Source organism: Mobula hypostoma, chromosome 21 (assembly GCF_963921235.1).
Source record: "Mobula hypostoma chromosome 21, sMobHyp1.1, whole genome shotgun sequence".
NCBI classification, from domain to species: Eukaryota; Metazoa; Chordata; class Chondrichthyes; order Myliobatiformes; family Myliobatidae; genus Mobula; species Mobula hypostoma.
The window spans coordinates 47777256-47804895 of NC_086117.1; the positions used below are offsets into that span (position 1 = coordinate 47777256).

A 27640-nucleotide genomic window follows, 5' to 3' on the forward strand; every position below is an offset into this window, starting at 1 on the left:
TGAATTTCTACCCTTTCTCTTTAATTAAAGACTGATAACTATTGGACGATAGGATTGGCAGTTTTAAACCAACATTCATTTGTTGTTTGGGAGAAACTGAAGATAGAAGCGATGATGTGGTGAGGGAATAGTGAGCTATGTTTGAGTAGAAGTACAGGTCAGACAAACATGCTGGAGCTTTCCACCTAGTCTCAAGCTCCAAGAATCATGGTGGCTCTTCTCAGATCCTCAGTACAGCACCAAATAGAAAGGACTTTACAATATCTGACCTGTTGGCTTTCGGTCAAAAACCTCTGCATTTTCCCCATTTACTGCTGTTAGTTTTTGGTAATTGACTGATAATTATCCCTGCACTCTACTAAGCAGAGGTGTCAGGTTTGTTAGTCTTGTTTAATATGGCATTTAAGCAGACTCTGCTGAACAGATTTATGATGGGGATGGTGTTGTTGACATCTTAATTTCATCCCTTGCTGTTATGTCATGTATGAGTTTTCAGAGGAATTGCAGTGGTGTCTGTAAGTGTAGGAGGACCAATGGTAAGGCTACCAGGTAGATTCCCATTTGACAAGTGGCTCCATATTTTTTTCTAGTTTTAGAGCGTTTTGGAAATTAAAGCAGAAAATGTTGGAAATCATCAGAAGGCCAGGCAGCATCCAGGTAGTGGGAAAGAGCTAATGTTTCTCATCAATGACCTTTAATCAGAAAGCATCTTCCATCTTGTTTCATTTAGAAAAGCATTGTCATGCACTTCAGCTCTGTACCGAGCCTCTATTAGTGATATCCTGCTCTTTGTATAGTGAACAACTGGGAAATTAAACATACATGTGGCATCCAAGAATGAAATTGTACATCTCTGTGCAACAACAAAGCTGCGCAATAAAGACAAACTAAAAATAATGGAAATAGAATTTCATTCCAGGTCAAGTGCCCAAAGCATCAGTCTTAAGCAAATATGACTATATAGCATTTCTACAGCAGCCAACTGGACATGAATTTTCCAGCAAAGTTACTTACAGATAATCACCTGCAAGCAGTGTGCCAGTAAACATTTTTGATTTGTGCAGTGGTGGACAGCCGAGTAATATACATCATATTCTCACAGTGCTAACAAGCAGAATTGCATTTTAACATTTCATGTTTGGACAAAAAATGTCAGCCAACATTTCCATATAAGTGAAGAGATGATTTTAAGAATAAAGCAAAATGGTTCAGAAGCAAGGCTAAAGCAATTGACAATGCTGTCTGTAGTCGGTCTACCTCAATTGACAATGTTGTCTGTCTGTTGTCGGTCTACCTCAATTGACAATGTTATCTGTCTGTTGTCAGTCTACCTCAATTGACAATGTTGTCTATTTGTTATCAGGTCTACCTCAATTGACATTTTTTCTGTATGTTGTCAGGACTACCTCAATTGACAATGTTGTCTGTCTGTTGTCGGTCTACCTCAATTGACAATGTTGTCTGTCTGTTGTCAGTCTACCTCAATTGACAATGTTGTCTATCTGTTATCAGGTCTACCTCAATTGGTGTGCATGACTTTTTTCCAGGAATTGTTCCGAGAATTGCTGCCCACATATCTACTCCATATCTGTTTTTCTGACTCATCCAGTGTTACAGCTGAAAATTAATTTTCTGAATTGACATGAAAGTAAATGCAGGCAGTGCAGTTCTGACATCTAAAATAAAACAGAAAACGATCGATTTGCTCAAAAGGCCCAGACAGCAGCTGTAGAGAAAATTAGTGTTTCAGCCAGTCGTCATTCTGATAAAAGGTTGCATCACAGGATTATTGCCTTGAATTTGAACAGTTGACCTCATGCCCACTCTTTAGTGTCTCTCTTCAACATGGGAGTGTGGCAGCCGTTCCCCTACGTTTGCTAAAGAACGGAATAAAACGTGTCTGCCTTTTCCAACTTTCTCACACAGGGGTGGGATCTCCTAAACATCTAGAGTTTTCAGACGTCACTGACACCACGGTGCTAGTCAGGTGGGACCTCCCCAGAGCCCACGTCGACAATTTCAAGGTCATTTATGAGCCCACTGATGGAGGTAAGCTGACAACTCGGCCTCTTTCTCACTCTCCGTCAAGAGTAGCGTGCACACGTCCAATCGTTTTCACCAGTCTTTGCAATATTACCTCCTTTAAAGTTAGCTCCATGCTGAGTAATTTTCGCCTTCCGGGCTGATTTTCACAGGTGAAAGCACCACTGTGACTGTTGAAGGCAGCAGGTCTCAAACTGTACTGCACAACCTGACTCCAGCCACTCAGTATCAAGTCAGAGTCGTCTCTGTGAAAGGGTTTGATGACAGTGAACCAACGTCAGGCACAGTGAGGACAGGTAAAACTAACAATGCAGCACTGCCAAACAGACAGCATGTTTTCAGAATACTTATGGATTAGCAAGAGTCTGACTTTCATACTGTGTCTTGTGCTTGTATAGTGTTTTCTGCTCAACAGCTTTATAGATTGATGTGCGTAAAACAAGTGGAGGTATTGGAATGTTTGACAAAAAAAAAGCAATTTCCTTAGTTATATACCCATCTGAAAAAAATGACAAGAAAACTGTGGTCCATCAGACAGAGAATCTCTGACAATGTATTTTAAGTCCAGAATCCAATGAATCCCCTGTATTTTCTGATTGTGTTGTGTCAATAATCTTCAAAAATATTTTTTATACCACAACAATCCTGGGAAGTGAAAGGTCAATCTCTTTCCATTACTTTTGGCTGTACTACTAGTTGTAGAACATACTATCATTGACTCATGAAGCTGTTGGCCCTTGGTAGGTACAGGGAGACAGTTTCGATGTCTGAATGTGGAAAAAATCAGGCTGGTTTATTTCCCTCATTGATCTTCGAAGGAGCAAGCAATGGAGACTAGCTCCCTGTTGAATATCAAAGTGAGAGCCGTGTAAGAAGGTATCCTTGCTCATCAAAATTTAGAAACAACCAAACAATGACTGCATCCTCATTACCGTAATAATATCCTGGATTGAAAATACGCTGGTAATTGAGGTTCTCAACCAGTGTGGAGACAGTGAGTTGAGCTTCACTGAATTGAAGTGAGGTCAAGTGTCCTTTGTTGTACCTTTAAAATCGTAAAGTGATGGATGAGAGCCCAGGGGTGAAGAATGGGTGTGTGACAACTGGTGAGGCTGACTTTCCAATGTAGAATAAGAATCCATTATCATGCTTTACCTAAATATTCTTGGGTGAAAAATCCTGATGATATGAAAAAGAATGCAATATGAACATTTTTTAAATTCTGGAATATAAAGTGATGAAGTACTATTTAAAAGACTTGAGAAGCGTTGGTAGGGCATGCAGCAAATTTGGCTGCAGGTATTTAAAAAGTATGTGATTAAAGTTAAAACAGATCTTAAAGGCAGGAGTTGAGAGCCAGTTTTGCTTTCGAAAGTGTAGATAAAGTGGATTTGAAAGTAATATCTTGTGATATTGGGCATAATTTTCCCCTAACAGCCTTGGACAGTCCATCTGACTTGAGAGTTCTGAATGCAACGGAGTCTGGAGCCCTGCTGGCGTGGAAGCCCAGTATTGTAGCAGTTGATGAATATGTCATCACCTACAGCGCTGACGATGGTAAGTGCAAATCTCTCACTTGTTGTAGAGAAACAATGTGATTAAACATCAATCAAATCACTGGACAGGTAATTAAGAAGCAATATTAGTTCATGTTTATCTGTAAGTCATCTTTAGGATGGGTCTTTACAAATTGGCGTGTGAATTTGATACTGGAAATCTGGAACAGAAACAGAACACACTGGAAGCACGAAGTATGTCAAGCATCTGTTGATAGAAAAACAGAGTTATTGCTTTAGGTTGAAGGTGAACAGTCTTTGTCCTGAAGCATTAATTCTGATGTTCGTCCCACAGATGATGCCTGACCTGCATTCTCTGTTTCTGGTACCCCTGGCATGGAGGCTGATGGAGTGATAACTTATAAGGAAAAATGCTGATATTCCTGTTTTGACTTACAATGGTTCATGCAATAAATCCCCTAAAATAGTCTGTGGTATTATCCAAATTGCCTTCCTGAAGATTTCTCCGACAAATTATCCATGATTTCAAGGGGTATTTATTTATTGAGATACAGCATGGAGTAGGCCCTCCCAGCCGTGTTGCCCAGCAACCCCAACTTAACCCTAGCCTAATCACGGGGCAATTTACAATGACTGATTAACCTACCAGCCAGTATGTCTTTGGGCTGTGGGAGGAGACAGAAATACCCACAGGAAACTCATGTAGTCACGGAGAGAACATCCTTACAGGCAGCGGTAGGGATGGAACCCAGGTCATTGGTACTGTAAAGCGTTGTGCTAACCACTACGCTACCAGGGGCTGCTGGATATGCTACCCAGTGGCTACCTTCGACAGGAATAATCTAACAGTGGCATGCATTATCTCAATGGTGTTTGCTCTTTAATCTGATTTCCTGGCTCCTTCATTGAAAACTGACTGAAGGACTTATATTTATATAGCGCCTATCTTAGCTTCAATCCACCTGATAGTGTTTCACAGCCTACTAAGTACTTTCATCCTGAACATTTGCAAACCATTCTAGCTTTATAGATTACCTCAATGATCAATGGCATGAATATTGTTTAAAAGTTTTGTGCATTCAGATTTAGTTTTGAAGTAAAAATTGAAGAAACTAGAAAAATGCATAAGGTTGGTCAGCACTTGTAAGGATAAAAGGTGGAAGCTGTACTCCTGGTCAAAGCTTTAATTTAGCAAGGATGGAAAAAGAATAATGAAGAACTGTAGGAGACAATTAACACGTCCCATGGTCTGTATTTCTTCATAAAACAGCTGTTTTTTTAATATAGTGATCAGTGAGGTGGTAAAAGGAGGGTTAAAAGATGTAGACGTGATCGAGTCAAAATTAATGCCAAGATCAAAGCTGAATTTATTGTCATTTGCATTTGTACATGTGTGCAGGGAGGCTAGGAAAAACTTAAGTTACTAAAATTAAGTTCACAAGGAAATTATAGATTAAACATAAATGATACAAAATTAAAGAAGAAAGAACACAATTAGAATGAGACAAAGCAAAGTATATTCTGGAGCAAAATGATGCTGGGGTCGTGATTGAGCTTGTGAAGGTTGGTTCAAGGGCAGCATGGTGGCGTAGCGGTTAGCGCAGTGCTTTACATACCGGTGACTGGGGTTTAATTGCTGCCACTGCCTGTAAGGAGTTTGTACGTCTCCCCGTGACCGTGTGGGATTGCCCTGGGTGCTTTGGTTTCCTGTTGGAAGGTTAATTGGGCATCCTAAATTGTCCTGTGATTAGGACAGTTGTCCTGTGTTCGGGTTAAACCATGGGGTTGCTGGACGGCTCGGCTCGAAAGGCCGGAAGGGCCTTTTCCATGCTGTATCTTCATACACAAAAATAATAAATAAACAAAATGTTTAAAGGGAAGTAACTGTTTTGGACCTGCGGATGTGGGACTTCAAGCTTCTGTATCTCCTGCCCGGTAGTATCACTGACATGGCGTGACCTGGCTGATGGGGATCTGAGATCTCAGATATTACCTTCTTGAAGCAGTGCCTCATGTAGGTGAGGGGTGGGGGGGATGTGACATGATGTACTGGAATGGGTCCCTGGCTCTCTGAAGCTTCTTACATTCCTGCATATTCGAATTGCCAAGTTGCTGAACTAGATCACGATGTAACCAGCCACAACGCTTCCAACAGTACATCTGTAAAAGTTTGTGGAGTGTTCAGTAACAGTCAAAGCAGCAAGAAGTTTGAGAGAATGGTGGAGCAATCAGGTTATTTGCTATTGCTCTTCGGTCTGATGGAGGGATCAAACCAGGGCAACCTTCTCAAGAAAATTTCGGACCCGCAAATTCCCATTTAGAAAGTGCAACCAATGAAAATGGGGCATTCCTTATCCTGACAAATCTTCATTAATATCTTATTCCAACATGAAGCGGGGTGAGCCAAAGCAAATTAAAATGCGGCATGTGCATTTCATTTAATTATTATTATACAACTAGAAAGAATTGTTTAAACAACCTGTTTAGAAATTGGCCATGGACTCTGCTTTGAATTGCACCTGAAGCAGGATTTTCATCCTTTCTCATCAGAGTCACCAGTAACAAAGAGGGTTTCAGGAAATTTGATCCAGTCGGAACTCAGCCATCTGTTGCCGGGGACCCACTACAGAGTGTTGATCTATGCCATGAAAGACTCTCTCAGAAGTTCTACCTCTGAAACCTCCTTCACCACTGGTAGGTCCTTCTCCGTCTCTCCAGTGCAGATCTTCACGTGGTGTCCATGAAACTAAATGTGAACTGGCCAATGGTGATACAGAGAACCATTCACAGTTAGAATGACCAAGCATACTCGCTGTTGCATGAGGAAAAGTCACCAGCCTGCCTCACGTCATCCCTTCTTTCCATTTGCAGCTTTGTAGAGAGAAGCTCTGGGCTGCCTATATTTGACGAGGGAGGCACTGTGGGGGGGGGGTGGGCTTTAACTGGTGACGCGTGCACTGTGAGGTCTTTATTTGGTGTAGAGAGCTCTGGAAGATCTGCATTTGGTGGGGGAGTAATTGAGTGTCTGGATTTCGTGGGGAAAAGTCTCAAAGTGGTCTGTATTTGGTAAGGGAGACACTGGGTGATCTGTATTTGGTGAGGGAGACACAGGCAGTGTGTATTTAGTGAAGGAGAGACTAAAATATCTATATTTGATGAGGGAGCTACTGGGAGGTTTGTATTTAGTGAGAGAAGCACAAGGTGGTCTGTGTTTGGTGAGGGTAGCACTGGCAAATCTGTATTTGGGGTCCATCCCAAGTTCTCCTGAATGCACTAATTGAGAGTCAGAATATAATTACATACAAAAACCAGATGCCGGCCAGACCAGGGGCAGGAGCACCTTCCATTCCCTGAAGGACATCAGTGAACTGGCTGGGCTGTAGAGTACACCTCTCATTGACCTTGTTCTGCCACGGATATATCCATTCGCCTTGCTCATCAGGTAGCTGGCACCAGCTTCCCTTACCATTTTTTTCATTCACTATTATGAAATGCAGTCCTTACACAGTGCACTGCAGAGCATTTCTCATCAAACAGTAAAGTCGTCTGGAGAGTGTGCAGGAGACTCAAAATAAAATTACAATACATCCAAGAACACCAGAAAGTTATGACAAATAAGATCCCTAATAAATGTAACTGGAGGAAACACACCGAAGACATAGATGACTACTTAGGGAAACTTTGATGTCAGTAGTTTAAACAATGTTAAACAGTGTACTAAAAGCTTTCTTGGACATAAAAGATTTCAATTACTTAGACACTTTTTTTATTGTTATTTTAAAAGGATCGTTTTCTGTTAAAAAAGGATTAAGTGCAAGCAACTGTTCTAATTGATGGTCATCTGTTTTTATTCTTTCCCTGAAGCCATTGATTCACCCAGAGATTTAGCAGTGAGTGGCATTACAATGAATGATGCCCTCATTTCATGGAATCCTCCCCGTGTTCAGATCAGTGGCTACATTCTGACGATCGAAGCCGAAGATGGCAAAACACAGGTAAGTCCCTTGTGGCGAGAAACAACCAAGTGGAATATTGGCAGTGACATCCCCATCCTTCAGAACTCTTGACTGCGTGCAGGTATGAACTGAACCTAACTGAACTCTGATAGGCAAAGGGGTGACTTTCGAACATGGAACAGCACAGCACAGGAACAAGCACTCTGGCCCATCATATCCGTGCTGACCATGTTGCCGATCTAACTAATCCCATCTGCCCACATAGCCTCTATTCCCTGCTCGTTCCTGAGTCTGTATAAATCCCTCTTCAACACTGCTATCTACCACCTCTCCTAGCAGCACATTCCAGATACCTACCAATCACATGTATAAATTTTATTCGCAAACCTCTTTTAAACTCTCCCTTTCTCATTCAACCTATGCCCTCTAGTATTTGACATTTCTACCCGAGGATAAAGGCTTTGACTCTCATTCTCTCAGATCTTCCCTCAGCCTCTGATACTCCAGAGAAAACTATTCACATATGTCCAACCTCTCCTTGTAGCTAACACTCTCCAGTGTAGGCAACATCTTGGTGAACCTCTTCTGCACTCTCTCCAAAGCCTCCACGTCCTTCCTATAATGGGACAACTAAAACTGTACTCAATACTGCAAATGTGGCCAAAACAAAGTTTAATGCAGCTGCCACATGACATCCCAATATTCAGTGTCTCAGCTGATGAAAGCAGGCAGGCGATATGCTTTCCATACCATCCTATCTACTTATGTGGCCACTGTCAGGGAGCTATAGATTTGCACCCCAAGATTCCTCTGTACATCAATGCTACTAAAGATCCTGCCATTTACTGTAAACTTTCCTTTGAATGCTTAACTTCCCACAAAATGCATAACTACACACTTGTCTGTGTTAAAATCTATCCCCTTTATTTCTAAATGTTGAATTCCCTGCTGCATTTTTTGACAACCTCAAAGTTCAGGGTTCAAAGTAAATTTATCAAAAAATATATATGTCACCATATACAATCCTGAGATTCATTTTCCAGTGGGCATTCACAGTAAAATACAAGAAACACAATAGACTCAAAGCAACACTCACAACACGCTAGAGGAACTCAGCAGGTCGGGCAGCATCCGTCGAAACGATCAGTCAACGTTTCGGGCCAGAACCCTTTGTCAGGACGGAAGAGAGAATGGGCAGAGGCCCTATAAAGAAGGTGGGGGGAGGGTGGGAAGGAGAAGGCTGGTAGGTTCCAGGTGAAAAACCAGTAAGGGAAAAGATAAAGGGGTGGGGGAGGGGAAACAGGGAGGTGATAGGCAGGAAAGGTGAAGAACGAATAGGGGAAAACACAATGGGTAGTAGAAGAAGGTGGAACCATGAGGGAGGTGATAGGCAGCTGGGGGAGGGGGCAGAGTGAAATAGAGTTAGGAGCAGGGAGGGGGAGGGAACTACCGGAGGTTGGAGAATTCTATGTTCATACCAAGGGGCTGGAGACTACCTAGACGGTATGTGAGCTGGTGCTCCTCCAACCTGAATTTAGCCTCATCATGGCAGTAGAGGAGGCCATGTATGGACATATCTGAATGGGAGTGGGAAGCAGCGTAGAAGTGGGTGGCTACTGGGAGATCTTATCTGTTTTGGCGGACGGAGCGGAGGTGCTCAACGAAGCGGTCCCCCGATCTGCACCGGGAGCACCGGACGCAATAGATGGGGTCAAACAGGATCAAGTTTTAGATGACATGCTGAATCTTCACAAGCTTCTACAAAAGTAGAGGTGCTGCTGTACTTTCTTTGCAATGACATTTATGTGCTGGGCCCAGGGCACATCCCCTGAAATGAAAACATAGTGGAATTTTAAGTCACTGACCCTCTCCACCTCTAATCCCCCCAATGAGGACTGACTCATGGGTCTCCAGATACCTGCTCCTGAAGTCAATAATCTGCTTAATAACTAGGCCACTCGGCCCATCAAGTTTGCTCCATCATGGCTTACTTCTTATTCCTCAACCACATTCCCCTGCCTTCTCCCCATAACCTTCGATGCTCTGACTAATCAAGAACCTATCAGCCTCTGAGTTAAATATACTCAATGACTTGGCCTCCATAGCCATCCATGGCAATGAATTCCACAGACTCATCACCCCCTGGCTGAAGAAATTCCTTCTCATCTCTGTTCTATTGGACACTCCTCTATTCTGAGGCCATACCCTCTGGTCCTACCACAAGAAACATCCTCTCCACATCCACTTTGCCTAGACCTTTCAAAATTCGATAAGTTTCAATGAGATCCCCCCCCCCACCCCCTTTGCCAATTGAGGATTTTAAAAAATCAGAATTTCACGGCATTTTTCTGAGCTTGACTTACAGCCTATCAGTGAACAGGAGCATGAGAAGAGGCAACATCACACAGATTAAAAAAAGCAGTGCTTTGCAGCCGTTTTTGGAGATTGAGCTGTGGCCAATCAGTGAATGGGATTCATTAGCAAGGGCGAATAAAAATAAGACAGGGCAAGCAGAGCAGCTAATGTGTGAGTGGGCAGTGTTAGAGTGGGGAGGCTCTGGATCTGGCTGTATCAAGCTTGGGCAAGGTAAGTATCTGATGTTTCTTCTCCATTCCTCATTCCTCATCTGTCTGGGCATAGTGAGAGCAGAGAGAATAACTCCTGGGGCAGGTAAGTTCTTTGTGTAAGATGTGGGAATTCTGTGAGACTTCCTGTGCATCGTCCCAGATGACCACACCAGCAGAGAATGCACAGAGCTGCAGTTTCTCAGACAGAATTAAAGAGCTGGAGCTGCAGCTCGGTGACCTTCGACTTTTACAGCAGACTGAGGAAATGATAGACCGGAGCTGCAGTGACCGGGTCTCTGGCGCTGTGGGTCAGAAAAGAAGAGGGGTGAAAGCGGACTGCAGAGTGATAGATGAGTCCATAGTTTGAGAAATAGGGACGAGATTCTGTGGATGTGACGCAGACACCCGGGTGGTATTTTGCCTCTCAGCTGCCAAGGTTGGGGATGTCTTGGACTGCATTCTTAAGGAAGAGGTTGATCAGTCAGAAGTCTTGGTAAATATTGGTACCAATGACATAGGTAGGAGAGGCAAGGAGATGCTAAAGGGAGCTTTAGGGAGCTGGGTAGAAAGCTGAAAAGCAGGATCTCCAGGGTAATTACCTCTGGATTGCTGCCTGTGCCACATGCCAGTGAGGGTAAGAGCAAGAGCATTTAGCAGCTAACTGTGAGGCTCAGGAGCTGGTGCAGGGGGCAGGAGTTCGGATTTCTGGATATTGAGATCCCTCCTGGGGAAGGTAAACCTGCACAAAGGGGATGGTTACACGCCAACCCGCGGAGGACCAATGTCCTTAAGGCAGGTTTGTCAGAGCTGTTTCAGAGGGTTTAAACTAATATGACAGGGGATGGGAACCGGATTTGAATTGAATTGACTTTACTTCCTACATCCTTCACTTACACAAGGAGTAAAAATCTTTATGTTACATCTCTGTCTAAATGTGCGATGTGCAATTTATAGTCATTTGTAATAAATAGTATGTACAACAAGACAGTCATTATAGCATAGAAATACAGTCGTGTCAGCATGAATTAATCAGTCTGATAGCTTGGTGGAAGAAGCTGTCCCGGAGCCTGTTGGTCCTGGCTTTTATGCTGCAGTACTGTTTCCTGGATGGTAACAGCTGGAACAGTTTGTGGTTGGGGTGACTCGGGTCCCCAATGATCCTTCAGGCCCTTTTTATGCACCTGTCTCTGTAAATATCTTGAATAGTGGGAAGTTCACATCTACAGATGCGCTGGGCTGTCCGCACCACTCTCTACAGAGCCCTGAGATTGAGGGAAGTACAGTTCCCATTCCAGGCAGTGATGCAGCCAGTCAGGATGCTCTCAATTGTGCCCCTGTAGAAGGTCCTTAGGATTTGGGGTCTCATGCCAAATGTCTGCAACCGTGTGACATGAAAGAAGCGTTGTTGTGCTTTTTTCACCACATAGCTGGTATATACAGACCATGTGAGATCCTCGGTGATGTGTATGCTGAGGAGCTTAAAGGGCTGAGGATGGAGTAGTTAGTTTACAGACAGAGGCTAGGAGTAGTGAGACGACTAGCAAGGACAGGCTGACGATCGAGCAAGATTGCAGTCAGTGGGATGAGTTGCAATGTAAAAGGGGGACAAAATCGAAAAGGTTGATGAAGGACTGGAGGTGTTATATTTGAATGCTCACAGTATACAGAGTAAAGCAGATTAACTTGTAGCACAATTAGTGATTGGCAGGTATGATGTTGTGGGCGTCACAAAGTTGTAGCTGACAGAGATTATAGCTGGGAGCTTAACACCCAAAGGTATAGATTATATCAAAACGGCAGGCAGGAAGGCAGAAGGGGTGGGATGACTCCATTGGTAAAAAATGAAATCAAATCATTAGAAAGAGGTGACATAGTATCAGAAGGTGTTGAGTCTTTGTGAGTAGAGGTGAGAAACTCCAAGGGTAAAAACACCCGATGGGAGTTGTATTCAGGCCTCCAAAGTGTAGCCAGGATGTGGGGTACAAATTACAACAGGAGATAGAAAAGGCTTGCCAAAAGGGCATGTTATAAGTCATGGGGAATTCAATATGCAGGTAGATAGGGAAAATCAGGTTGATGCTGGATTCCAAGAGAGAGAATTTGTAGAATGCCTCCAAGTTGGTTTTATAGAGCAGCTCATGGCTGAGCCCACCAAGAGATCAGCTGTTCTGGATTATGTGTTGTGCAATAAACCAGAATTGATTAGAGAGCTACGGTAAAGGAATCCTTAGGGAACAGTGATCATAATATGATAGAATTCACCTTGCAATTTGAGAGGGAGAAGCAAAAGTCAGTATTACAGTGGAGTAAAGGGAATTACAGAGACATGAAAGAGGAGCTGGCCAAAGTTGATTGGAAAGAGACAATATCAGGGTTGATGACAGAACAGCAATGATTGGAATTTCTGGAAGCAATTCGGAAGGCGTCAGGATAGATACATCCAAAAGAAGATGTATTCAAAAGGCTGGATGATGCAATCATGGCTGGCAAGGGAAGTCAAAGCCAACATAAAAGCCAGAGAGAGGACACATAATAGAGCATTAATTAGTGAGAAGTTAGAGGATTGGAAGCATTTAAAAACAAACAGAAGGCAACTAAAAAAGTGATATGAAGGAAAAGATGGAATTCAAAGGTAAGTTATCCAATAACATTAGAAATACCAAAAGTTTACTCAGATATTTAAAGAGTAAAAGAGGTGAGAGTAGATATCGGACGACTGGAAAATGATGCTGGAGAGGTAGTGGGGGTGGGGAGGAAATGGCAGACGAACTGAATAATCATTCTTCACTGTGGAAGTCACGAGCAGTGAGCCAGAAGTTCGAGAGTGTCAGGGAACATATGTGACTGAAGTTGCCATTACCAGGGAGAATGTGCTTAGGAAACTGAAAGGTCTGAAGGTGTATAGATGCAGTAAATCACATGGACCAGATGGCCGACAGCCCAGGGTTCTGAAAGGGATGGCTGAAGAGATTGTGGAGGCATTAGTAATGATCTTTCAAGAATCAAAAGAATCTAACACGGTTCAAGTGACTGGAAAACTGCAAATACCACTTCACTTTTCAAGAAGGGAGAGAAGCAGAAGAAAGGAAATTATAGGCCAGCTAATCTGACCTCAGTGGCTGGGAAGATGTTGGAGTTGATTTGTTAAGGATGTGATTTCGGGGAACTTCGAGGCACAGGGTAAAATAGGCCATAGTCTGCATGGTTTTCTTAAGGAAAATCTTGCCTGACAAATCTGTTGGAATTCTTTCAAGAAATAACAAACAGGATAGGCAAAGGAGAACCGGTGGATGTTGTGTACTCGGCTTTTCAGAAAGCCTTCACAAGGCGCCACACATGAGGCTGCTTAACAAGTTAAGAGCCCATGGCATTATAGGAGAGATACTAGCATGGATAGAGCATTGTCTGATCGGCAGGAGGAAAAGAATGGGAATGAAGGGAGCCTTTTCTGGTGGGCTGCTGGTGTGGACAAGTGGTGTTCCACAGGGTTCTTTGTTGGGACCACTTCTTTTTGTGTTATGTGTCAATGATTTGGATGATGGGATTGAAGACTTTGTGGCCAAGTTTGCAGATGATATGAAGATTGTTGGAGGCGCAAGTAGTTTTGAGGAAGCAAGGAGGCTACGGATTAGGAGAATGGGCAAAGTATTGGCAAATGGAATACAGCGTTAGGAAGTGTATGGTCATGCACTTTGGTAAAAGAAATAAAAGCGTAGACTATTTTCTAAATGGAGAAGAAAATTCAAAACTCCAAGGTGCAAAGGGACTTGGGAGTCTTCGTGCAGAATTCCCTAAAAGGTTAATTTGCAGGTTGAGTCAATGGTGAGGCAGGCAAATGCAATGTTATCATTCATTTCAAGAGGACTAAAATATAAAAGCAGGGATTCAGTGATAAGGCTTTATAAAGCACTGGTAAGACCTCACTTGGAGTATTAACAGTTTTGAGCCTCCTTATCAAAGAAATGGTGTGGAAATGGAAAGGTTTTGGAGGAGGTTCACAGGAATGATGAGGGAGTTACCTTACGGTCTTATTCTTCTCGGCTCCAGTGAGTACAGTCCCAGACCGTCAAATACTCCTCATACATTAACCCTTTCATTCCTGGAATCATTCTCGTGAACCTCCTCTGAACCGTCTTGAATGCCAGCACATCTTTTCTTAATTAAGGGGCCCAAATCTCTTCACGATACTCCAAGTGAGGCTTTACCAGGGCCTTACCAACACAATTCATAAGGTAACCTTTAGGGAATCTGCACAAGAACTCCCAAGACCCTTTGCATCTCGGATTTCTGAGTTTTGGGCACAAAGTATCAACTCCATCATCCAAATTTTGACTTGTAACGTGCAAAGAAGTGGTCCCAATACTGACCTCTGCAGGACATCACTAGTCACCGGCAGCCTACTTTATCATGTGCCTCCAAGTACCCCGAAACCTCATCCTTAATATTAGATTCCAACATCTTCCCAACCACTGAAGTCAGGCTAACTGGCCTACAATGTCCTTTCTTCTGCCTCCCTCCCTTCTTAAAGAGTGGAGTGATGTCCGCAAATTTCCATCCTCTAGAACCAGTCCAGAATCTAGTAAAAGATCATTACTAATTCCTGCACAATCTCTTCAGCCACTTCTTTCAGAACCCTGGGGTGTAATCAATTTGGTCCAAGTAACTTACCTACCTTCAGACCTTTCAGCTTCCCAAACACCTTCTCCTTCGTAAAAGTAATGACATTCACTTCAGCCCCTGACACTCAAATTTCTGGCATACTGCTAGAGTCTTACACACTGAAGACTGATGCAAAATACATATGCATAGTCTGCCATATGTTTGTCCCCCATTGCTACATACCTCTCCAGCATCATTTTCCAGGAGTTCAATATCAACTCTCATCCCTCTTTTACTCCTTATGCAATACATTTGAAAACACTTTTTGTATCCACTTGATATTTTTGCCTAGCTTACCCTCATATTTCATCTTTTATTAGTTGCTTTCAGTTGTTTTTTAAAAGCATCCCAACCTTCAAACTTCTCAGTAAGTTTTGCTGTATTGTATGCCCCCTCTTTTGCTTTAAAGCTGACTTTGACTTCCCTGATAAAGCTGATTTGTAACCACCTCCGATTCAACCTATGACAGTGGTGTCATCAGTAAACTTAAAAATGATATTGGAGCTGTGCTTAGCCTCACAGACAGAAGTGTAGAGCAAATAGAGCGGGGAACTAAGCACACAGCTTTGTGGTGCAACTGTGCTGATTGTTGGAGATTGTGGAGGAGATGTTGCTGTCAATCCAAACTGACTGGGGTCTGCAGGTGAGGAAATCAAGGATCCAATTGCACAGGGAAGTACTGAGGCCAAAGTCTTGAAGCTTATTGGTTAGTTTTGAGGGACAAACCTTCCACATTGTCCACAACCTCACCAGCTTTTGTGGCATTCCCTGACTTACTAAATAGGCTGTCTATATACATTTGCATCTATATCATTATAATATAGAACATGGGTTGTGCTGACCTATATAAACCTACTCCATAATCAATCTAACCCTTCCCTCCTACACAGCCCATAACCCTCCATTTTTCATGCAACAATTCATCTATTTAAGAGGCTCTTAAATGTCCCCTGTTGCATCAGTCTCTACCACCAACCCAGCAGTCTATTCCATGCACACACCTCTCTCAGTGTGAAAAACCCATATCTGACATCTCCTCTATACTTTCCTCCATTTACCTGAAATGGATATTCTCTTGTATTGGCCATTGCTGCCTGAGAGAAAAGGTGCTGGCTGTCCACTCTATCAATGCATCTTATAATTGTATACACCCCTATCTTCCCACTGCTGCTGTAAGGAGTTTGTACATTCTCCCTGTGACTGTGTGAGTTTCCTCCAAGTGCTCTGGTTTCCTCTCACAGTGCAAAGATATACTGGTTGGTAGGTTACTTGGTCATTGTAAATTGCCCAGTGATTAAAAATTGAGGGACTTCTAGGCAGCATGGCTCGAAGAGCTGGGAGGGTCCATTCCGCTCTGTTTCTCAATAAAAAAGTCTCCTGTCATGCTCCATTGCTCCAAAGAGAAAATCCCTAGCCCACTCAACCTTTCACAAACTGTCAAAATGCACAACATTGCAGTTGGAGCAGTACACATAAAAGTTGCTGGTGAACGCAGCAGGCCAGGCAGTATCTATACCTCTGCACCTCTTCCAATAGATGCTGCCTGGTCTGCTGCGTTCACCAGCAACTTTTATGTGTGTTGCTTGAATTTCCAGCACTGCAGATTTCCTTGTGTTGGAACAGTGAAGCGATTAAGCAGAATTTTCATCATCAGGGTCTCAGTCTCCAAATGTAAAAAAAATAGAAATTCTGAAACTAACCACCTTCCCACCCTGGCTACATTAACCCTTCACGTGAGCTGAGTCTTGATCCAAATTACCCCATTTATTCTTTTTCTGTCGTTCTAGTTCTTAACTGCTGAACTTGACTTCACAGCAATAAAATTAACGCTGACCTTAGTCACTTTGAATCTTTTTTGTACTAACATAACTGGTCCTTCCAAGTTTTCCTTTGTATGATTTTGTTTCCTGAGCCAATGGTAAGTTGTGTTTATTTAGTCATTAGTTTCTGGGAATGGCTCGTTACTGGTTCAGCCAGTGTTAACGGCCCATCCCTAAAATCCTTGGGAAGGGACTGCTTGTAGTCATTCTGATGGTGGTGTTCCCAGAGGACTGTTCCAGGATTTCAACAATGAAGAACTGGCATTCTACTTCCAAAGCAGGCTGCTTGAGTGACTTGGAGAGGGTCTGCCAGTGGAGGCATCTGTGTCCTTACAGCTGATTGAGGATTCAACTGTGAAAGATGGTCCCATGCAGTCTAGTGGGACAACTACCAGAGCAAAGGAGCAGACATGATTTCAATGCGGTGGCAGTGATCACCAGGAAGCTGAGAGCCTGTGCGGCTTTGGTTTAACAAAGGTTCTAGCTATCCCCCCTTTAGAACTGATGGCAAATGGGAGCATTTGTTGGATCCATTGTTGTTGCACCTCAGCTAAGTTATAAATGTCACACAATTCTCCTCTACATTTACAAGAATTCCTTGCTTTTACTGAGCTCTTTACTTCAACAGAAAGTGGAGTATTTTGGAGCTACGGAAAGGTCATACAGCCTGATGCAACTGGATCCATCGACAAGCTACAAGGTGAAGCTACAGGCCTACACAGGCTCAGAAAGGAGCAGCACCATAGAGACCAACTTCAAAACAGGTAAGAGGAGGGCATGATCAAGTACCCCAGTTAATGTCTGGATATTTACCATAGGAGGTAGTGGCAAATGACCTTTCTTATTTTAGTTCAAGCTCTCCAATCTATTTCACAATAAAATGTTTATATATCATGGTCTTTGGGGGCTTGTTATTACTTGCATGGTGGGTGATGGGGTGGGGCTGATGCTCTTTGCTGGAACAAGTTGGGGAGGGGGAGGGCGGAGGGTTAATGCTTTGTTGCTGGGAGGGGAGGGGATCTTTGGGGTTCTAATGTTTTCCTGTCATTCATTCTTTGGGGTTTTTTCCTCTCTGTTTCGTGGATGTCTGTGAAGAGTAAGGATTTCAGATTGTATACTGTATCCTTTCTCTGACATTAAATCATACCATTGAATTTTATCAACAATGTGTACTCAAACACATGTACACACACAATAATTAATTGAAATACCAATATGTTGCAACTATGTCTTGACCTTATCATATGACTTTTATTTCCTGTTTAATAGTATTCTGGGATTACTGACACTACACTCTGCCTCCCCTTCTTTTTGTAGTTGGGTACTTGTATCCATTCCCCAAGGATTGCTCTCAGACCTTGCTGAATGGGGAGACCAGCAATGGGCTCCAGACCATTTTCTTGAATGGCAATCGCTCTCAGCCACTTCAGGTGTACTGTGACATGACAACGGATGGAGGGGGCTGGATGGTAAGTGCTGTCACAGAAATCATCTTTGTCCCACTAAAGTCCTCCCCCACTAACCTGCTCAACTCTCTTTATTGGATCTGAAAGAGCAGTTGTCTCTCCTTCCACAGAAACAGGCCCTTCAGACCACTGAGTCTGCACGGCCCATGTAGACCGGCCAGTTTATACTCCTTTCACTCCCAACAGCTTCTTTACACAGAGGGCAGTGAGTACTTGGTGTGAGCTGCCAGAGGAAGTGGCTGAGACGGGTACAGTCGCAACATTTAAGAGGTATTTGGATGGATACTGGGAGGGGAGGGGCTTTGAAGGTTATGGGCCAAATGTAGGCAACTGGGACTAGCAGTGGTCAGCACAGACTAGTTGGGCCGAAGGGCCTGTTTCTATGTTGTATTCCTCAACGAGTCTGCAACTACTGCACCCTCCACTACTCCTCTACACACTAGGGGCAATTTACAGTGTCCAGTTAACCTACCCATCAGGTATAAATGTGTCAAAGTAACGCAAAGTAAATTTTATTGTCAAAGTACATGTATGTCACCATGTACAATCCTGAGATCCATTTTCTTGTGGGTATTCTCAGCAAATTTATATTATAGTCACTATAACAGGATCAATGAAAGACCAACCAGAGTACAGAAGACAACAAAATTTGCAAATGCAAATATAAATAAAGAGAACATGAGATAATGAGATGAAGAGTCCTTAAAGTGAGATCATTGGTTGTGAAAGTGATTGAAACTCATTACAGCCTATGCAGCCAGTAAATTTGTCCCATGGCCTTCTCCTGTGTGGCCTTGCTGACTGCCAGGAGCACTTGGCATTTGGATCTCAGGTACAGTCACTACTCTGGCCACAAAATGGAGGATGGGAGGGATAGACAGCAGATGATGATTCTGGAATATGGGTGGAAGGGAGGGAGGACTGGTGCAGCAGGGGAGAGCACAGAGAGCATGAGGGTGATGCCAGGTCGCTGAGATCTGTCCCAGTGCAATGGACAACATGCATTCTGACAGAGTGAAGTCACATGACATTAGCATCCCAAATATTCCAAACCTCGCACTTTAACCTGGAATTTGGAAGAGTTAACGCAACCCTCTCACCACTGAGGACATCTTCAAGAGGTGATTCCTCGAGAAAGTGTCATCCATTACTCAGGACCCTCACTATCTATCCTTTCACATTCTCTTTTATTGTTATTACCATCGGGGAGGAGGTACAAGAGCAGGGACAGCTTCTTCCTGTCAACTATCAGACTTGTGAACTCATGAAACCTACCCCATTATTCCCTTCTTCTGCACTACCAATTTATTTTGTATATTATAATTATTTTATGTCTTTGCAGCGATGCCACAAAACAACAAATTTCACATCATATGTGGAGATAATAAACCTGATTCTGATTGTGATTTTGATTCTATTCTGATTTACAAACAATGAACATGTATTGTATATACTGACAGCCTTTCTGTAACATTACCAACACAGCCTTTCTGTTTTACAGCTTCCAAAGTAACAATTATTAATTGATCAAAAACTGAGACTGACTGAGTAATAAATTAATTCCAGGTGTTTCAGAGGCGTGAGAATGGCAAAGTGGATTTCTTCAGAAAGTGGAAGGATTACGCCGCTGGATTTGGTGATCCTTCAGGCGAGTTCTGGTTGGGTAAGTGTGCATAAATTATCAGATTGTTGTACCATTGTTTTAAAGAGGACAATTTACTGATGTTACTTTCTTCACCAATGGTAGAAGGTAGTATATTTTACGTCAAAACTACAGAAAAACCCTGCTTTCTTAGGAAGGAGACAGAAGGCCTAGTGACATGGTGTCATGACAACAACCTTTCCCTCAAGATCAGCAAAACAAAAGCACTGACTATTAAAATCAGAGAGGGTGCAGTGCACGCTGACTTGTCTATATTCACGGTGCTGAGGTCAACAGGGTTCAGAGCTTCAAGTATCTTGGAGTGAACATCACCAAGAGCAAACCCTGATCCAACCATGCAGATACCGTGCCCATGAAAGCTCACCAGTGCTTCTACTTCCTCAGGAGGCAGAAGAAATTTAGCATGCTTTTTATATTATAGTCACTATAATATTTTTTGAATATTTTGAATATTATGATAGGTTTTTTTGAAGGGCAGTTTCTATCCACCATTATGAAACAATTGAATGGTCCGAACCAAAGGACACCACAGCAGTGAAACAGGTCCTTCAGCCCATCCAATCCTGATGTCCCATCGACCCATCGACCTACACCCAGACCATACCCCTCCATACCCCTCCCATCCACGTACCTGCCAAATTTCTCTTAAATCTAGAAATAGAACCCGCATCCACTGGCAGCTCATTCCACACCCTCATCACACTCCAAGTGCAGAAGCTCCCCCTCATGTTCCCCTTAAAACCTTAACCCATGACCTTAACACGTGGCCAAGTGGTTAAGGCGTTCGTCTAGTTATCTCAAGGTCGCTAGTTCGAGCCTCAGCTGTGGCAGCGTGTTTGTGCTCTTGACCAAGGCACTTAACCACACATTGTTCTTGTGTCTGTGCGAGGAGTGGCGCCCCACACAGACTTCCAATCTGCGCCTTTTAAGGCATGAAAATGCCTGACGCAGGCCTGTCATGGTCTGAGTCAACGTTCCCCCCCCCCCGCCCCAATGACCTCGATCTAATCTCACCCAACCTTCGTGGAAAAAAGCCTGCCTGCATCAACCCTATCTATACTATCTTCTACGTTCTACAGAAAAAAGTCTTAACCTATTCAACCTTTCCCTATTGCTCAGGTCGTCAAGTCCTGGCAACGTCCTTGTAAATTTGCTCTGCACTCCTTCAATCTTATTGACATCTTTCCCTTAAGAAGGTGACCAAAACTGCACACAATACCCCTGTACTCAATACTTTGATTCATGAAGGCCAATGTGCCAAAAGCTTGCTTTACAACCCTTTGATGCCACTTTGAATGAACTATGGATCTGTATTCCCATAGTCGATGTCCTCTAGCATGATGAGATGAACTCATGACCTCCCACTCTACCTCATTGTGACCTTGTACATTTTTGCCTCCTTGTCCTGCATTTTCTCTTTAAGTGTAACACTTCATTCTGCATTCTGTTATTGTTTTCCCTTGTACTATCTCAAAGCAATGATGTGATGAAATTATCTGCATAGAAGGTATGGAAAACAAAGTTCTTTTATTATATCTCAGTACATGTGATAACATTAAACCAATTTACTATTTCCCAATAAATAAGCCTTCATACATCTTAACCTCAATACATCACACCTTTGCCTTTTCATTGTTGTGAAAATTCAGGAGGTGAGAGACCAGCCTGACTTTAGTGAGACTGCGAGGTCACTTCATACAAACGGGACAGCCTGTTATAAACCCATTAATCCCCTAAAAGTTAAGTGATTCCAATGTTGTGAGTTAGCTTATGATAACCCAGTCCCAAAGTTTCTGTGTATTTTTTAAACAAGCTGCTGGACAGAAAACCAAAATTCTATCAAACACAGCACTAGATCACATGTTTTCTTTAATAAAGTAATAACAGGAATATGTGGGGAAACCTTTGCAGTCTCCAAGCCCCTTGGCAAAAACATGCCCGGATAAATTTATTCGCATGAACGGGGGATGGCAAATTGCCATGGACTGCCGCTGGGAAATTCAGTAACACTGAAGGTTAAAGGGTTTGGGAGCCTCTGACTGGGTAAAGCCCATTGTGAAACTATTGCTCCACACCAAATGAAAACCTCACATCCAGTACAGATCTTCTCTGTTATCAGGAGGAGATGCCTAAGGACTGGATCAGGCCTGGGAAGAGAAGGGAAAGGGTAAGAGAGGGCTGCATTGGGGCATAGTGGTGCTGATGCTGGAGACTGAGGGCCTGGGAGGCCTTTTGCCTGACCATTGTGACCTTCCAGAAGTGAAGTTAAGATATTAGTGAGGCTGGCATTGAAAAGACCAGTACAAGTAAATTAAACGCAGGAGACCTAACACATTGCTATTGTATTCCTCTTTGAAAGAAGTTAATACCATGTGCAGATCACTGAACAACCCAGCCTTCCAGCTCATACTGTTCGGACTGTTGATAGGATATGGGCACCGCTTCAGATTACTGGAGGAGAATTCTGCATTTGATTGTTGATGCCAAGTGGGAGAGAGCCAAATGGCCGCTGTTATGCACAGCCTCCAAACACTGGTTTCCATATTAGCATATGGTACGAGCAACCAAAGACTCTTCTTCAATGTGTCTGATTATCCTCTTGTTAGCATATAACAAAAAAAAATTAACCGGGAAAGAGCAGGACAACATGAAATAGAATAAAATGATAAAGATGCATCTACTGGCATTTATGGAGGTTTATGCAGAGCAGAATGAGAAACCTTATTAAAGCATAAAGGAGGGATACAGGCCAAATGTATGTATTAGCATAGATAGGCTCCTTGGATGGCAGGGGACGCTGGGCAGAAAGGCCTGTTTCACTGCTGTATAACTCCATGATTCAGTGATTCTGAGGGGGTTCACAAAGGCAGATGCCCTTAGGAAGGTTTCTCCTAATTGGCAAGTCTAGAGTTAGGGGACCTACTTTCAGAATAACAGATCACCTAAATAAGAGGCCAATGAGGAAGAACTTTTTTCTCCAGGGGATTGGGAGCTGTTCAAACTCTCTGTCAGAAGAAGTTGAGAGATTGAGTCAAGCATGAGATGGAATATTTTTAGACTCCAAGGGAATAAAGGGATTAGACAAACATCAGAATAGTCATGATCTTACTGAATGGCAAATTATTCAGTAACCAGCCCCACGATCTGCTCCAGCTGTCAGAAAAATGACCGGCTACTATCCTTTGGGCATTTGGCTTCTCCCTTTCTTCCCAGCTGCCAATGTTTCTGTTATGATGGATGTCAGACTGTTTACACACTTTATCTCCAGAGGTTAGGTCCACCTCTTGGGCAGCATGTTTGCACAGATGCATGTGTTGCCAGTCACAGCACCAGTAGCCCAGGTCCATTTTGACCTTGGATCCTGTGTTGCATGGAATTTGTATCTTCTCCCCTGTGACAGCACGGACTTCCTCCAGTCGGTCTGGATTACTCCCAATTCCCAAAGATATTGAGGATGGTAGATTAATTAGCCAGTATAAATTGAGCCCATTGCATGGGAGGGCAGAGTCTGGGTAGGTATATTGTATGAAAGAAGAGGATGTAACAAAATACTGTGATTAATTAGTGGGTTTGTTCTGAGAACTGGAACAGACTTAGTGGGCTGAATAGCCTCCTTCTGAATATTAAAACCCTTTTGTAAATGGTTTGAATTCTAACCAGTGCGTTGTTCACTTCTGGCCACAAAACAGAGAGCCTCCCTCACACGACTCCTGTGATCAAACAGTGGATCATGGCAAGAAAAGTAAACTGGACAACTATCAGGTGTTACAGTTCTGATAAGTCGTAGAATTTCATTGACAACCATCCCATTAGCTTTTGGTGGACAGAGGAATGAAATTTATCTTGGTTAAATATAAAATAGATGTAATTTCTGTTCCCCAGGCCTTGAGAACCTTCACAAGATTACATCAGAAGGACATTATGAGCTCCGGGTAGATCTCCAGGATCAAGGGGACACTGCTTATGCAATCTATGACAAATTCTTTATATCAGACGCTAAAAGTCGATACAAATTGCATATTGGAGAATACAGAGGAACAGCAGGTAAACTTTAAAGGTGGCGAAAAAGATAGATATTGAACTAAATGAGTATCAGTGTTCATTTTGGTCAAGAACGAGTAATCCATGCACATTCAATGACTGTTTCTCCATTTTGCTGCTCAGGTGACTCTCTGTCCTACCACCAAGATCGGCCATTCTCTACGAAGGATAGAGACAATGACGTAGCTGTGACCAACTGTGCTCTGTCCTACAAGGGAGCCTGGTGGTACAAGAACTGTCACAGGGTAAACCTGAATGGGAAATATGGAGTTGCAAACCACAGCCAGGTACATATGAGTTAATTATGGGCAAGTGAGTGTGCATGGGCTGATGCTGTCATTCCCAGAGTCATTACGGAGCCTAGTAACAGGGCAGCGATAACTGTGAAATCAAGGGTAGCTACAATTTGATCCAGCTCCTTACCAGGTCAAAGCCAAAGTAGATGTGAGATACAGAGCCAAGCTAGAACAGTGTACTGTTTGGGCACCTCTCTTTCACTCTTTGATACCAAAGCCTAAACATTGGCTAATGCAGAAAGAAGAGCTTTCCATCAGTTTTTTTTTGTATGTAGACCTTTCAAAAATCAACCTGAACATGATTTTGAGGACTTGCCTCCTGCTGCAGAATTGAATCAGAAGCCTCCTGTTGCACTTCACCCGGGAGGCATCAGCTCCCCCTTCTACTCTGCACAAGTGAGGCATCCCCACCACCATTGCCCGTTGGTAACAGTCTGTGTAGATCTCCAGGTTCAAGGGGGACACTGCTAGTGCAACCTATGACAAATTCTCTTAGAGCGTACAGAGGAACAGCAGGTAAACTTTAAAGGTGGCGAGTAAAATATATGCTGTATGTTAGCACCAGCATTAGCTTCAATGGAATGGATTTCAGAGGAAAAGTAAAACCACAGGAGATAACTTTCTAGGCTGCAGTTCCCAAAGCTCTCCCAAGCCAAGTCCAATTTTAATCTAATTAATTGGTGTCATCAGTCCACAACACAACTATCATTTTACTGAATAATAAACATGCAAACATCTGCAGATGCTGGAAATCCAAATCTGAAGGAGCTCAGCAGGTCAGGCTGCATCTATAAAGATGAATAGATAGTCAACGTTTTGGGCTGAAACCCTTCTTCAGTACTTCATAAGAATATAAACAATAGGAGCAGGAGTAGGTCGTCTGGCCTGTCGAGCCTGCTCTGCTATTCAATAAGATCATGGCTTAACTGATGGACTTATCTCCACCTACCTGCCTTTTCCCCATAACCCTTAATTCCCCTACTGTGCAAAAACCTATCCAATCTTGTCTTAATATATTTACTGAGATAGCCTCCACTGCTTCATTGGGCAGAGAACTTCACAGATTCACCAACCTCTGGGAAAAGCAGTTGCTCCTCATCTTCATCCTAAAACTCCCCCGAATCTTGGGGCTATGTCCCCTAGTTCTAGTCCCACCTACCTTATCTTACCTATCCTGCCTCTATCTTATCTATCCCTTTCATAATTTTATATGTTTCTATAAGATCTCTCATTCTTCTGAATTCCAGCAAGTACAGTTCCAGACAACTCAAACTCTTCTCAATGTCTAACCCCCCATCTCTGGAATCAACCTGGTGAACCTCCTCTGCACCACCTCCAAGGCCAGTATATCCTTCCTCAAGTAAGGAGACCAGTACAGCACACAGTACTCCAAGTGTGGCCTCACCAGAACCCTGTACAGTTGCAGCATAACCTCCCTGCTCTTAAATTCAATCCCTCTAGCAATGAAGGTCAACATTCCATTTGCCTTCTTCATGGCCACCAATATAAAAAAGGGAGAATTAATCGAACCTAGGCCTAACTTTATCAATATTTCCTATCCTAATTGTGAAATATTTGCCTCCATGTTGGATTGGTTGTTATATTAAAGATGTGTTATTTTGGCACTAAATTTCATATTCGTTTTTCAACAGGGTGTCAACTGGTACCACTGGAAGGGACATGAGTATTCAATTGAATTTGTTGAAATGAAACTGAGACCACATACCTTCAGAGGCCTTCAGAGAAATAAGAGAGCACAGCGACAACACTAAATAACCAAACTAGCCGAAAACATTAAAGGTTCATAGTGTACAGAAACACCAATAATTTAGCTCGCATTCGAGTTAATGGGTTGTATGAGCCTCGCTAGAAAAGCTCTCTCACCTTACATGGGTTTAGCTCCACTCAGTTTAAACACCAAAGATAATTTTGACAATAATTAACATAGGTTGCTATTGCTTTTAGGGTCATAGCTTTATATATATTGCTCAGAGGGCAGGGGTGGCCTTGTATGTACATCATTACGCCTGCACAGTCATCAGAGTGTATTGTCTATATTCCGTTCATCATGTTGGAGATGTGTTGCCATGGCAGCAAACGGACCAGTTGTCCTTAAAGGTTTAATGTACAGAAGCTTCATGTTTAACTATCAGATGTATAAGCTGAATGTCTCAATGTGAGTGTGGAAGTTTTACTTTGGGAACATGGAGCTTGACGTTTGTGACCTTTTACAGAAAGGGAGGTGTAACTTGAGAAAGCATTAATTGTTTTTTTTTGCCATTGATTAGCAATTTCAGGGTGTTGTATTTTAAAAGTCAACCACATGTTGGTTCTGTTTAGAATAGAACACAGTCATGTAAATACAAAGGAAAGCTAGGAGCCCTTCCTCTTATAAATTGTCCCTTTTGAATAGAAACAAATCTCAGCAAATTGCCTGTGAATCACACACAAAGAATTAAATGCAACTTTTTGAGTCATTATCTCCTCAAAGATTACATTTGGATTGTTTAAATATTCATCTTCACTTTATTTAAATACCATGGCTACTGTGCTGAAAGGAAAAGGGAAAAATAGTGACATACTTTTCAGGAAATTCTATTTTCAAAACAAATGTAAAATGTGATATTTTTACTCTTTCAAGTATTCACAACCAAAACAAAGCATTTCCTTTTCTCCTGATTATAGGCAGCCCTAACTGTGGAGAGGCATGATCACTAAACCCAGGTTACACAGTACATGGACCATGGTATACATTTGTAAAATAACAATTGTTTTTCACAGGGATAATTGCAATGTCTGTTTTTGTGTACCCTTAATTAAAATAAAGTAATGGTGTTTTAATGAATGATACTTGTATTTCAGTACCTTTAAGGGAAAGAGAGAGCCAAATACCAAATAGACTGTCATCACTTGCAGTTTCCTGAGAGAAATTAGGCCACTATTCTCCATTCTTCTTCAGGTTTTTACCTTTTCTAAGATCAGACCAGCTTTGATCTTACTCATTGTGAAAACATGTCAAGGAGATAGTTGGCCAACTTCAGCAGCTGTTACTCATGCTTTTGTGTCAGAATTGATTAGCAACACATGCCAAGACTTCTTGGCCTAAGAAAATAGGTGAGATCCGGGAGAGCATCATCCATTCAGTAAGCCAGCATGGACAATATGCTAAATGGACTCCTGCATTAAAAGGAAATATGAATTTCCGTCACTGAGAGCTAGTACATCATTTCAACTGTGGAGATTCTTCACAGGCCAATTCAATTCATCGATGAATAATCTGGTGATACTCTCCATCTTTCAAGGATTATTTACAAGGCAAGGCAAGGGAAAACAGTATTATCATATTATGTGTCTGAGTCAGGGCAACCAAGGGAGAATAAAATGTGGCTCTAAATCAGCTCTTCCCACAGTTTCCTCAGGAAGATCCCACTTAAGTGCTGGAAATGTTTCACAACCCCAACTGATGCCACCAGGCAACATGAAGAATGAGACCACAAATCAGACCAATGATTACACAGATCAATTTTAAATTCTTGTTGAAGTGGAGAACGTAATTTTGCCTGTGGTACATCAATCACTGACTGGCCATGTGAAAACAGCAACTAACATTGG

The 27640-nt window shown here is 42.6% G+C and overlaps 1 protein-coding gene across 11 annotated transcripts in view; it reads left to right on the forward strand.

The window, feature by feature from the left end:
* Window positions 1-26867, forward strand: part of tncb (tenascin Cb) — a 156285-nt gene extending 129418 nt beyond the window's left edge. For all 11 annotated transcript variants that reach the window (XM_063073938.1, XM_063073939.1, XM_063073942.1 and 8 more), the window contains 11 exons: window positions 1927-2049; window positions 2196-2339; window positions 3481-3600; window positions 6111-6254; window positions 7425-7555; window positions 17191-17326; window positions 17880-18031; window positions 19595-19691; window positions 23574-23735; window positions 23856-24019; window positions 25681-26867. In XM_063073938.1, the coding sequence (XP_062930008.1) occupies window positions 1927-2049; window positions 2196-2339; window positions 3481-3600; window positions 6111-6254; window positions 7425-7555; window positions 17191-17326; window positions 17880-18031; window positions 19595-19691; window positions 23574-23735; window positions 23856-24019; window positions 25681-25800 (1493 nt within the window). In that variant the 3' untranslated portion in view covers window positions 25801-26867. The remainder of the gene's footprint in view (window positions 1-1926; window positions 2050-2195; window positions 2340-3480; window positions 3601-6110; window positions 6255-7424; window positions 7556-17190; window positions 17327-17879; window positions 18032-19594; window positions 19692-23573; window positions 23736-23855; window positions 24020-25680) is intronic.
* The last annotated feature ends 773 nt before the right edge of the window (window positions 26868-27640 follow it).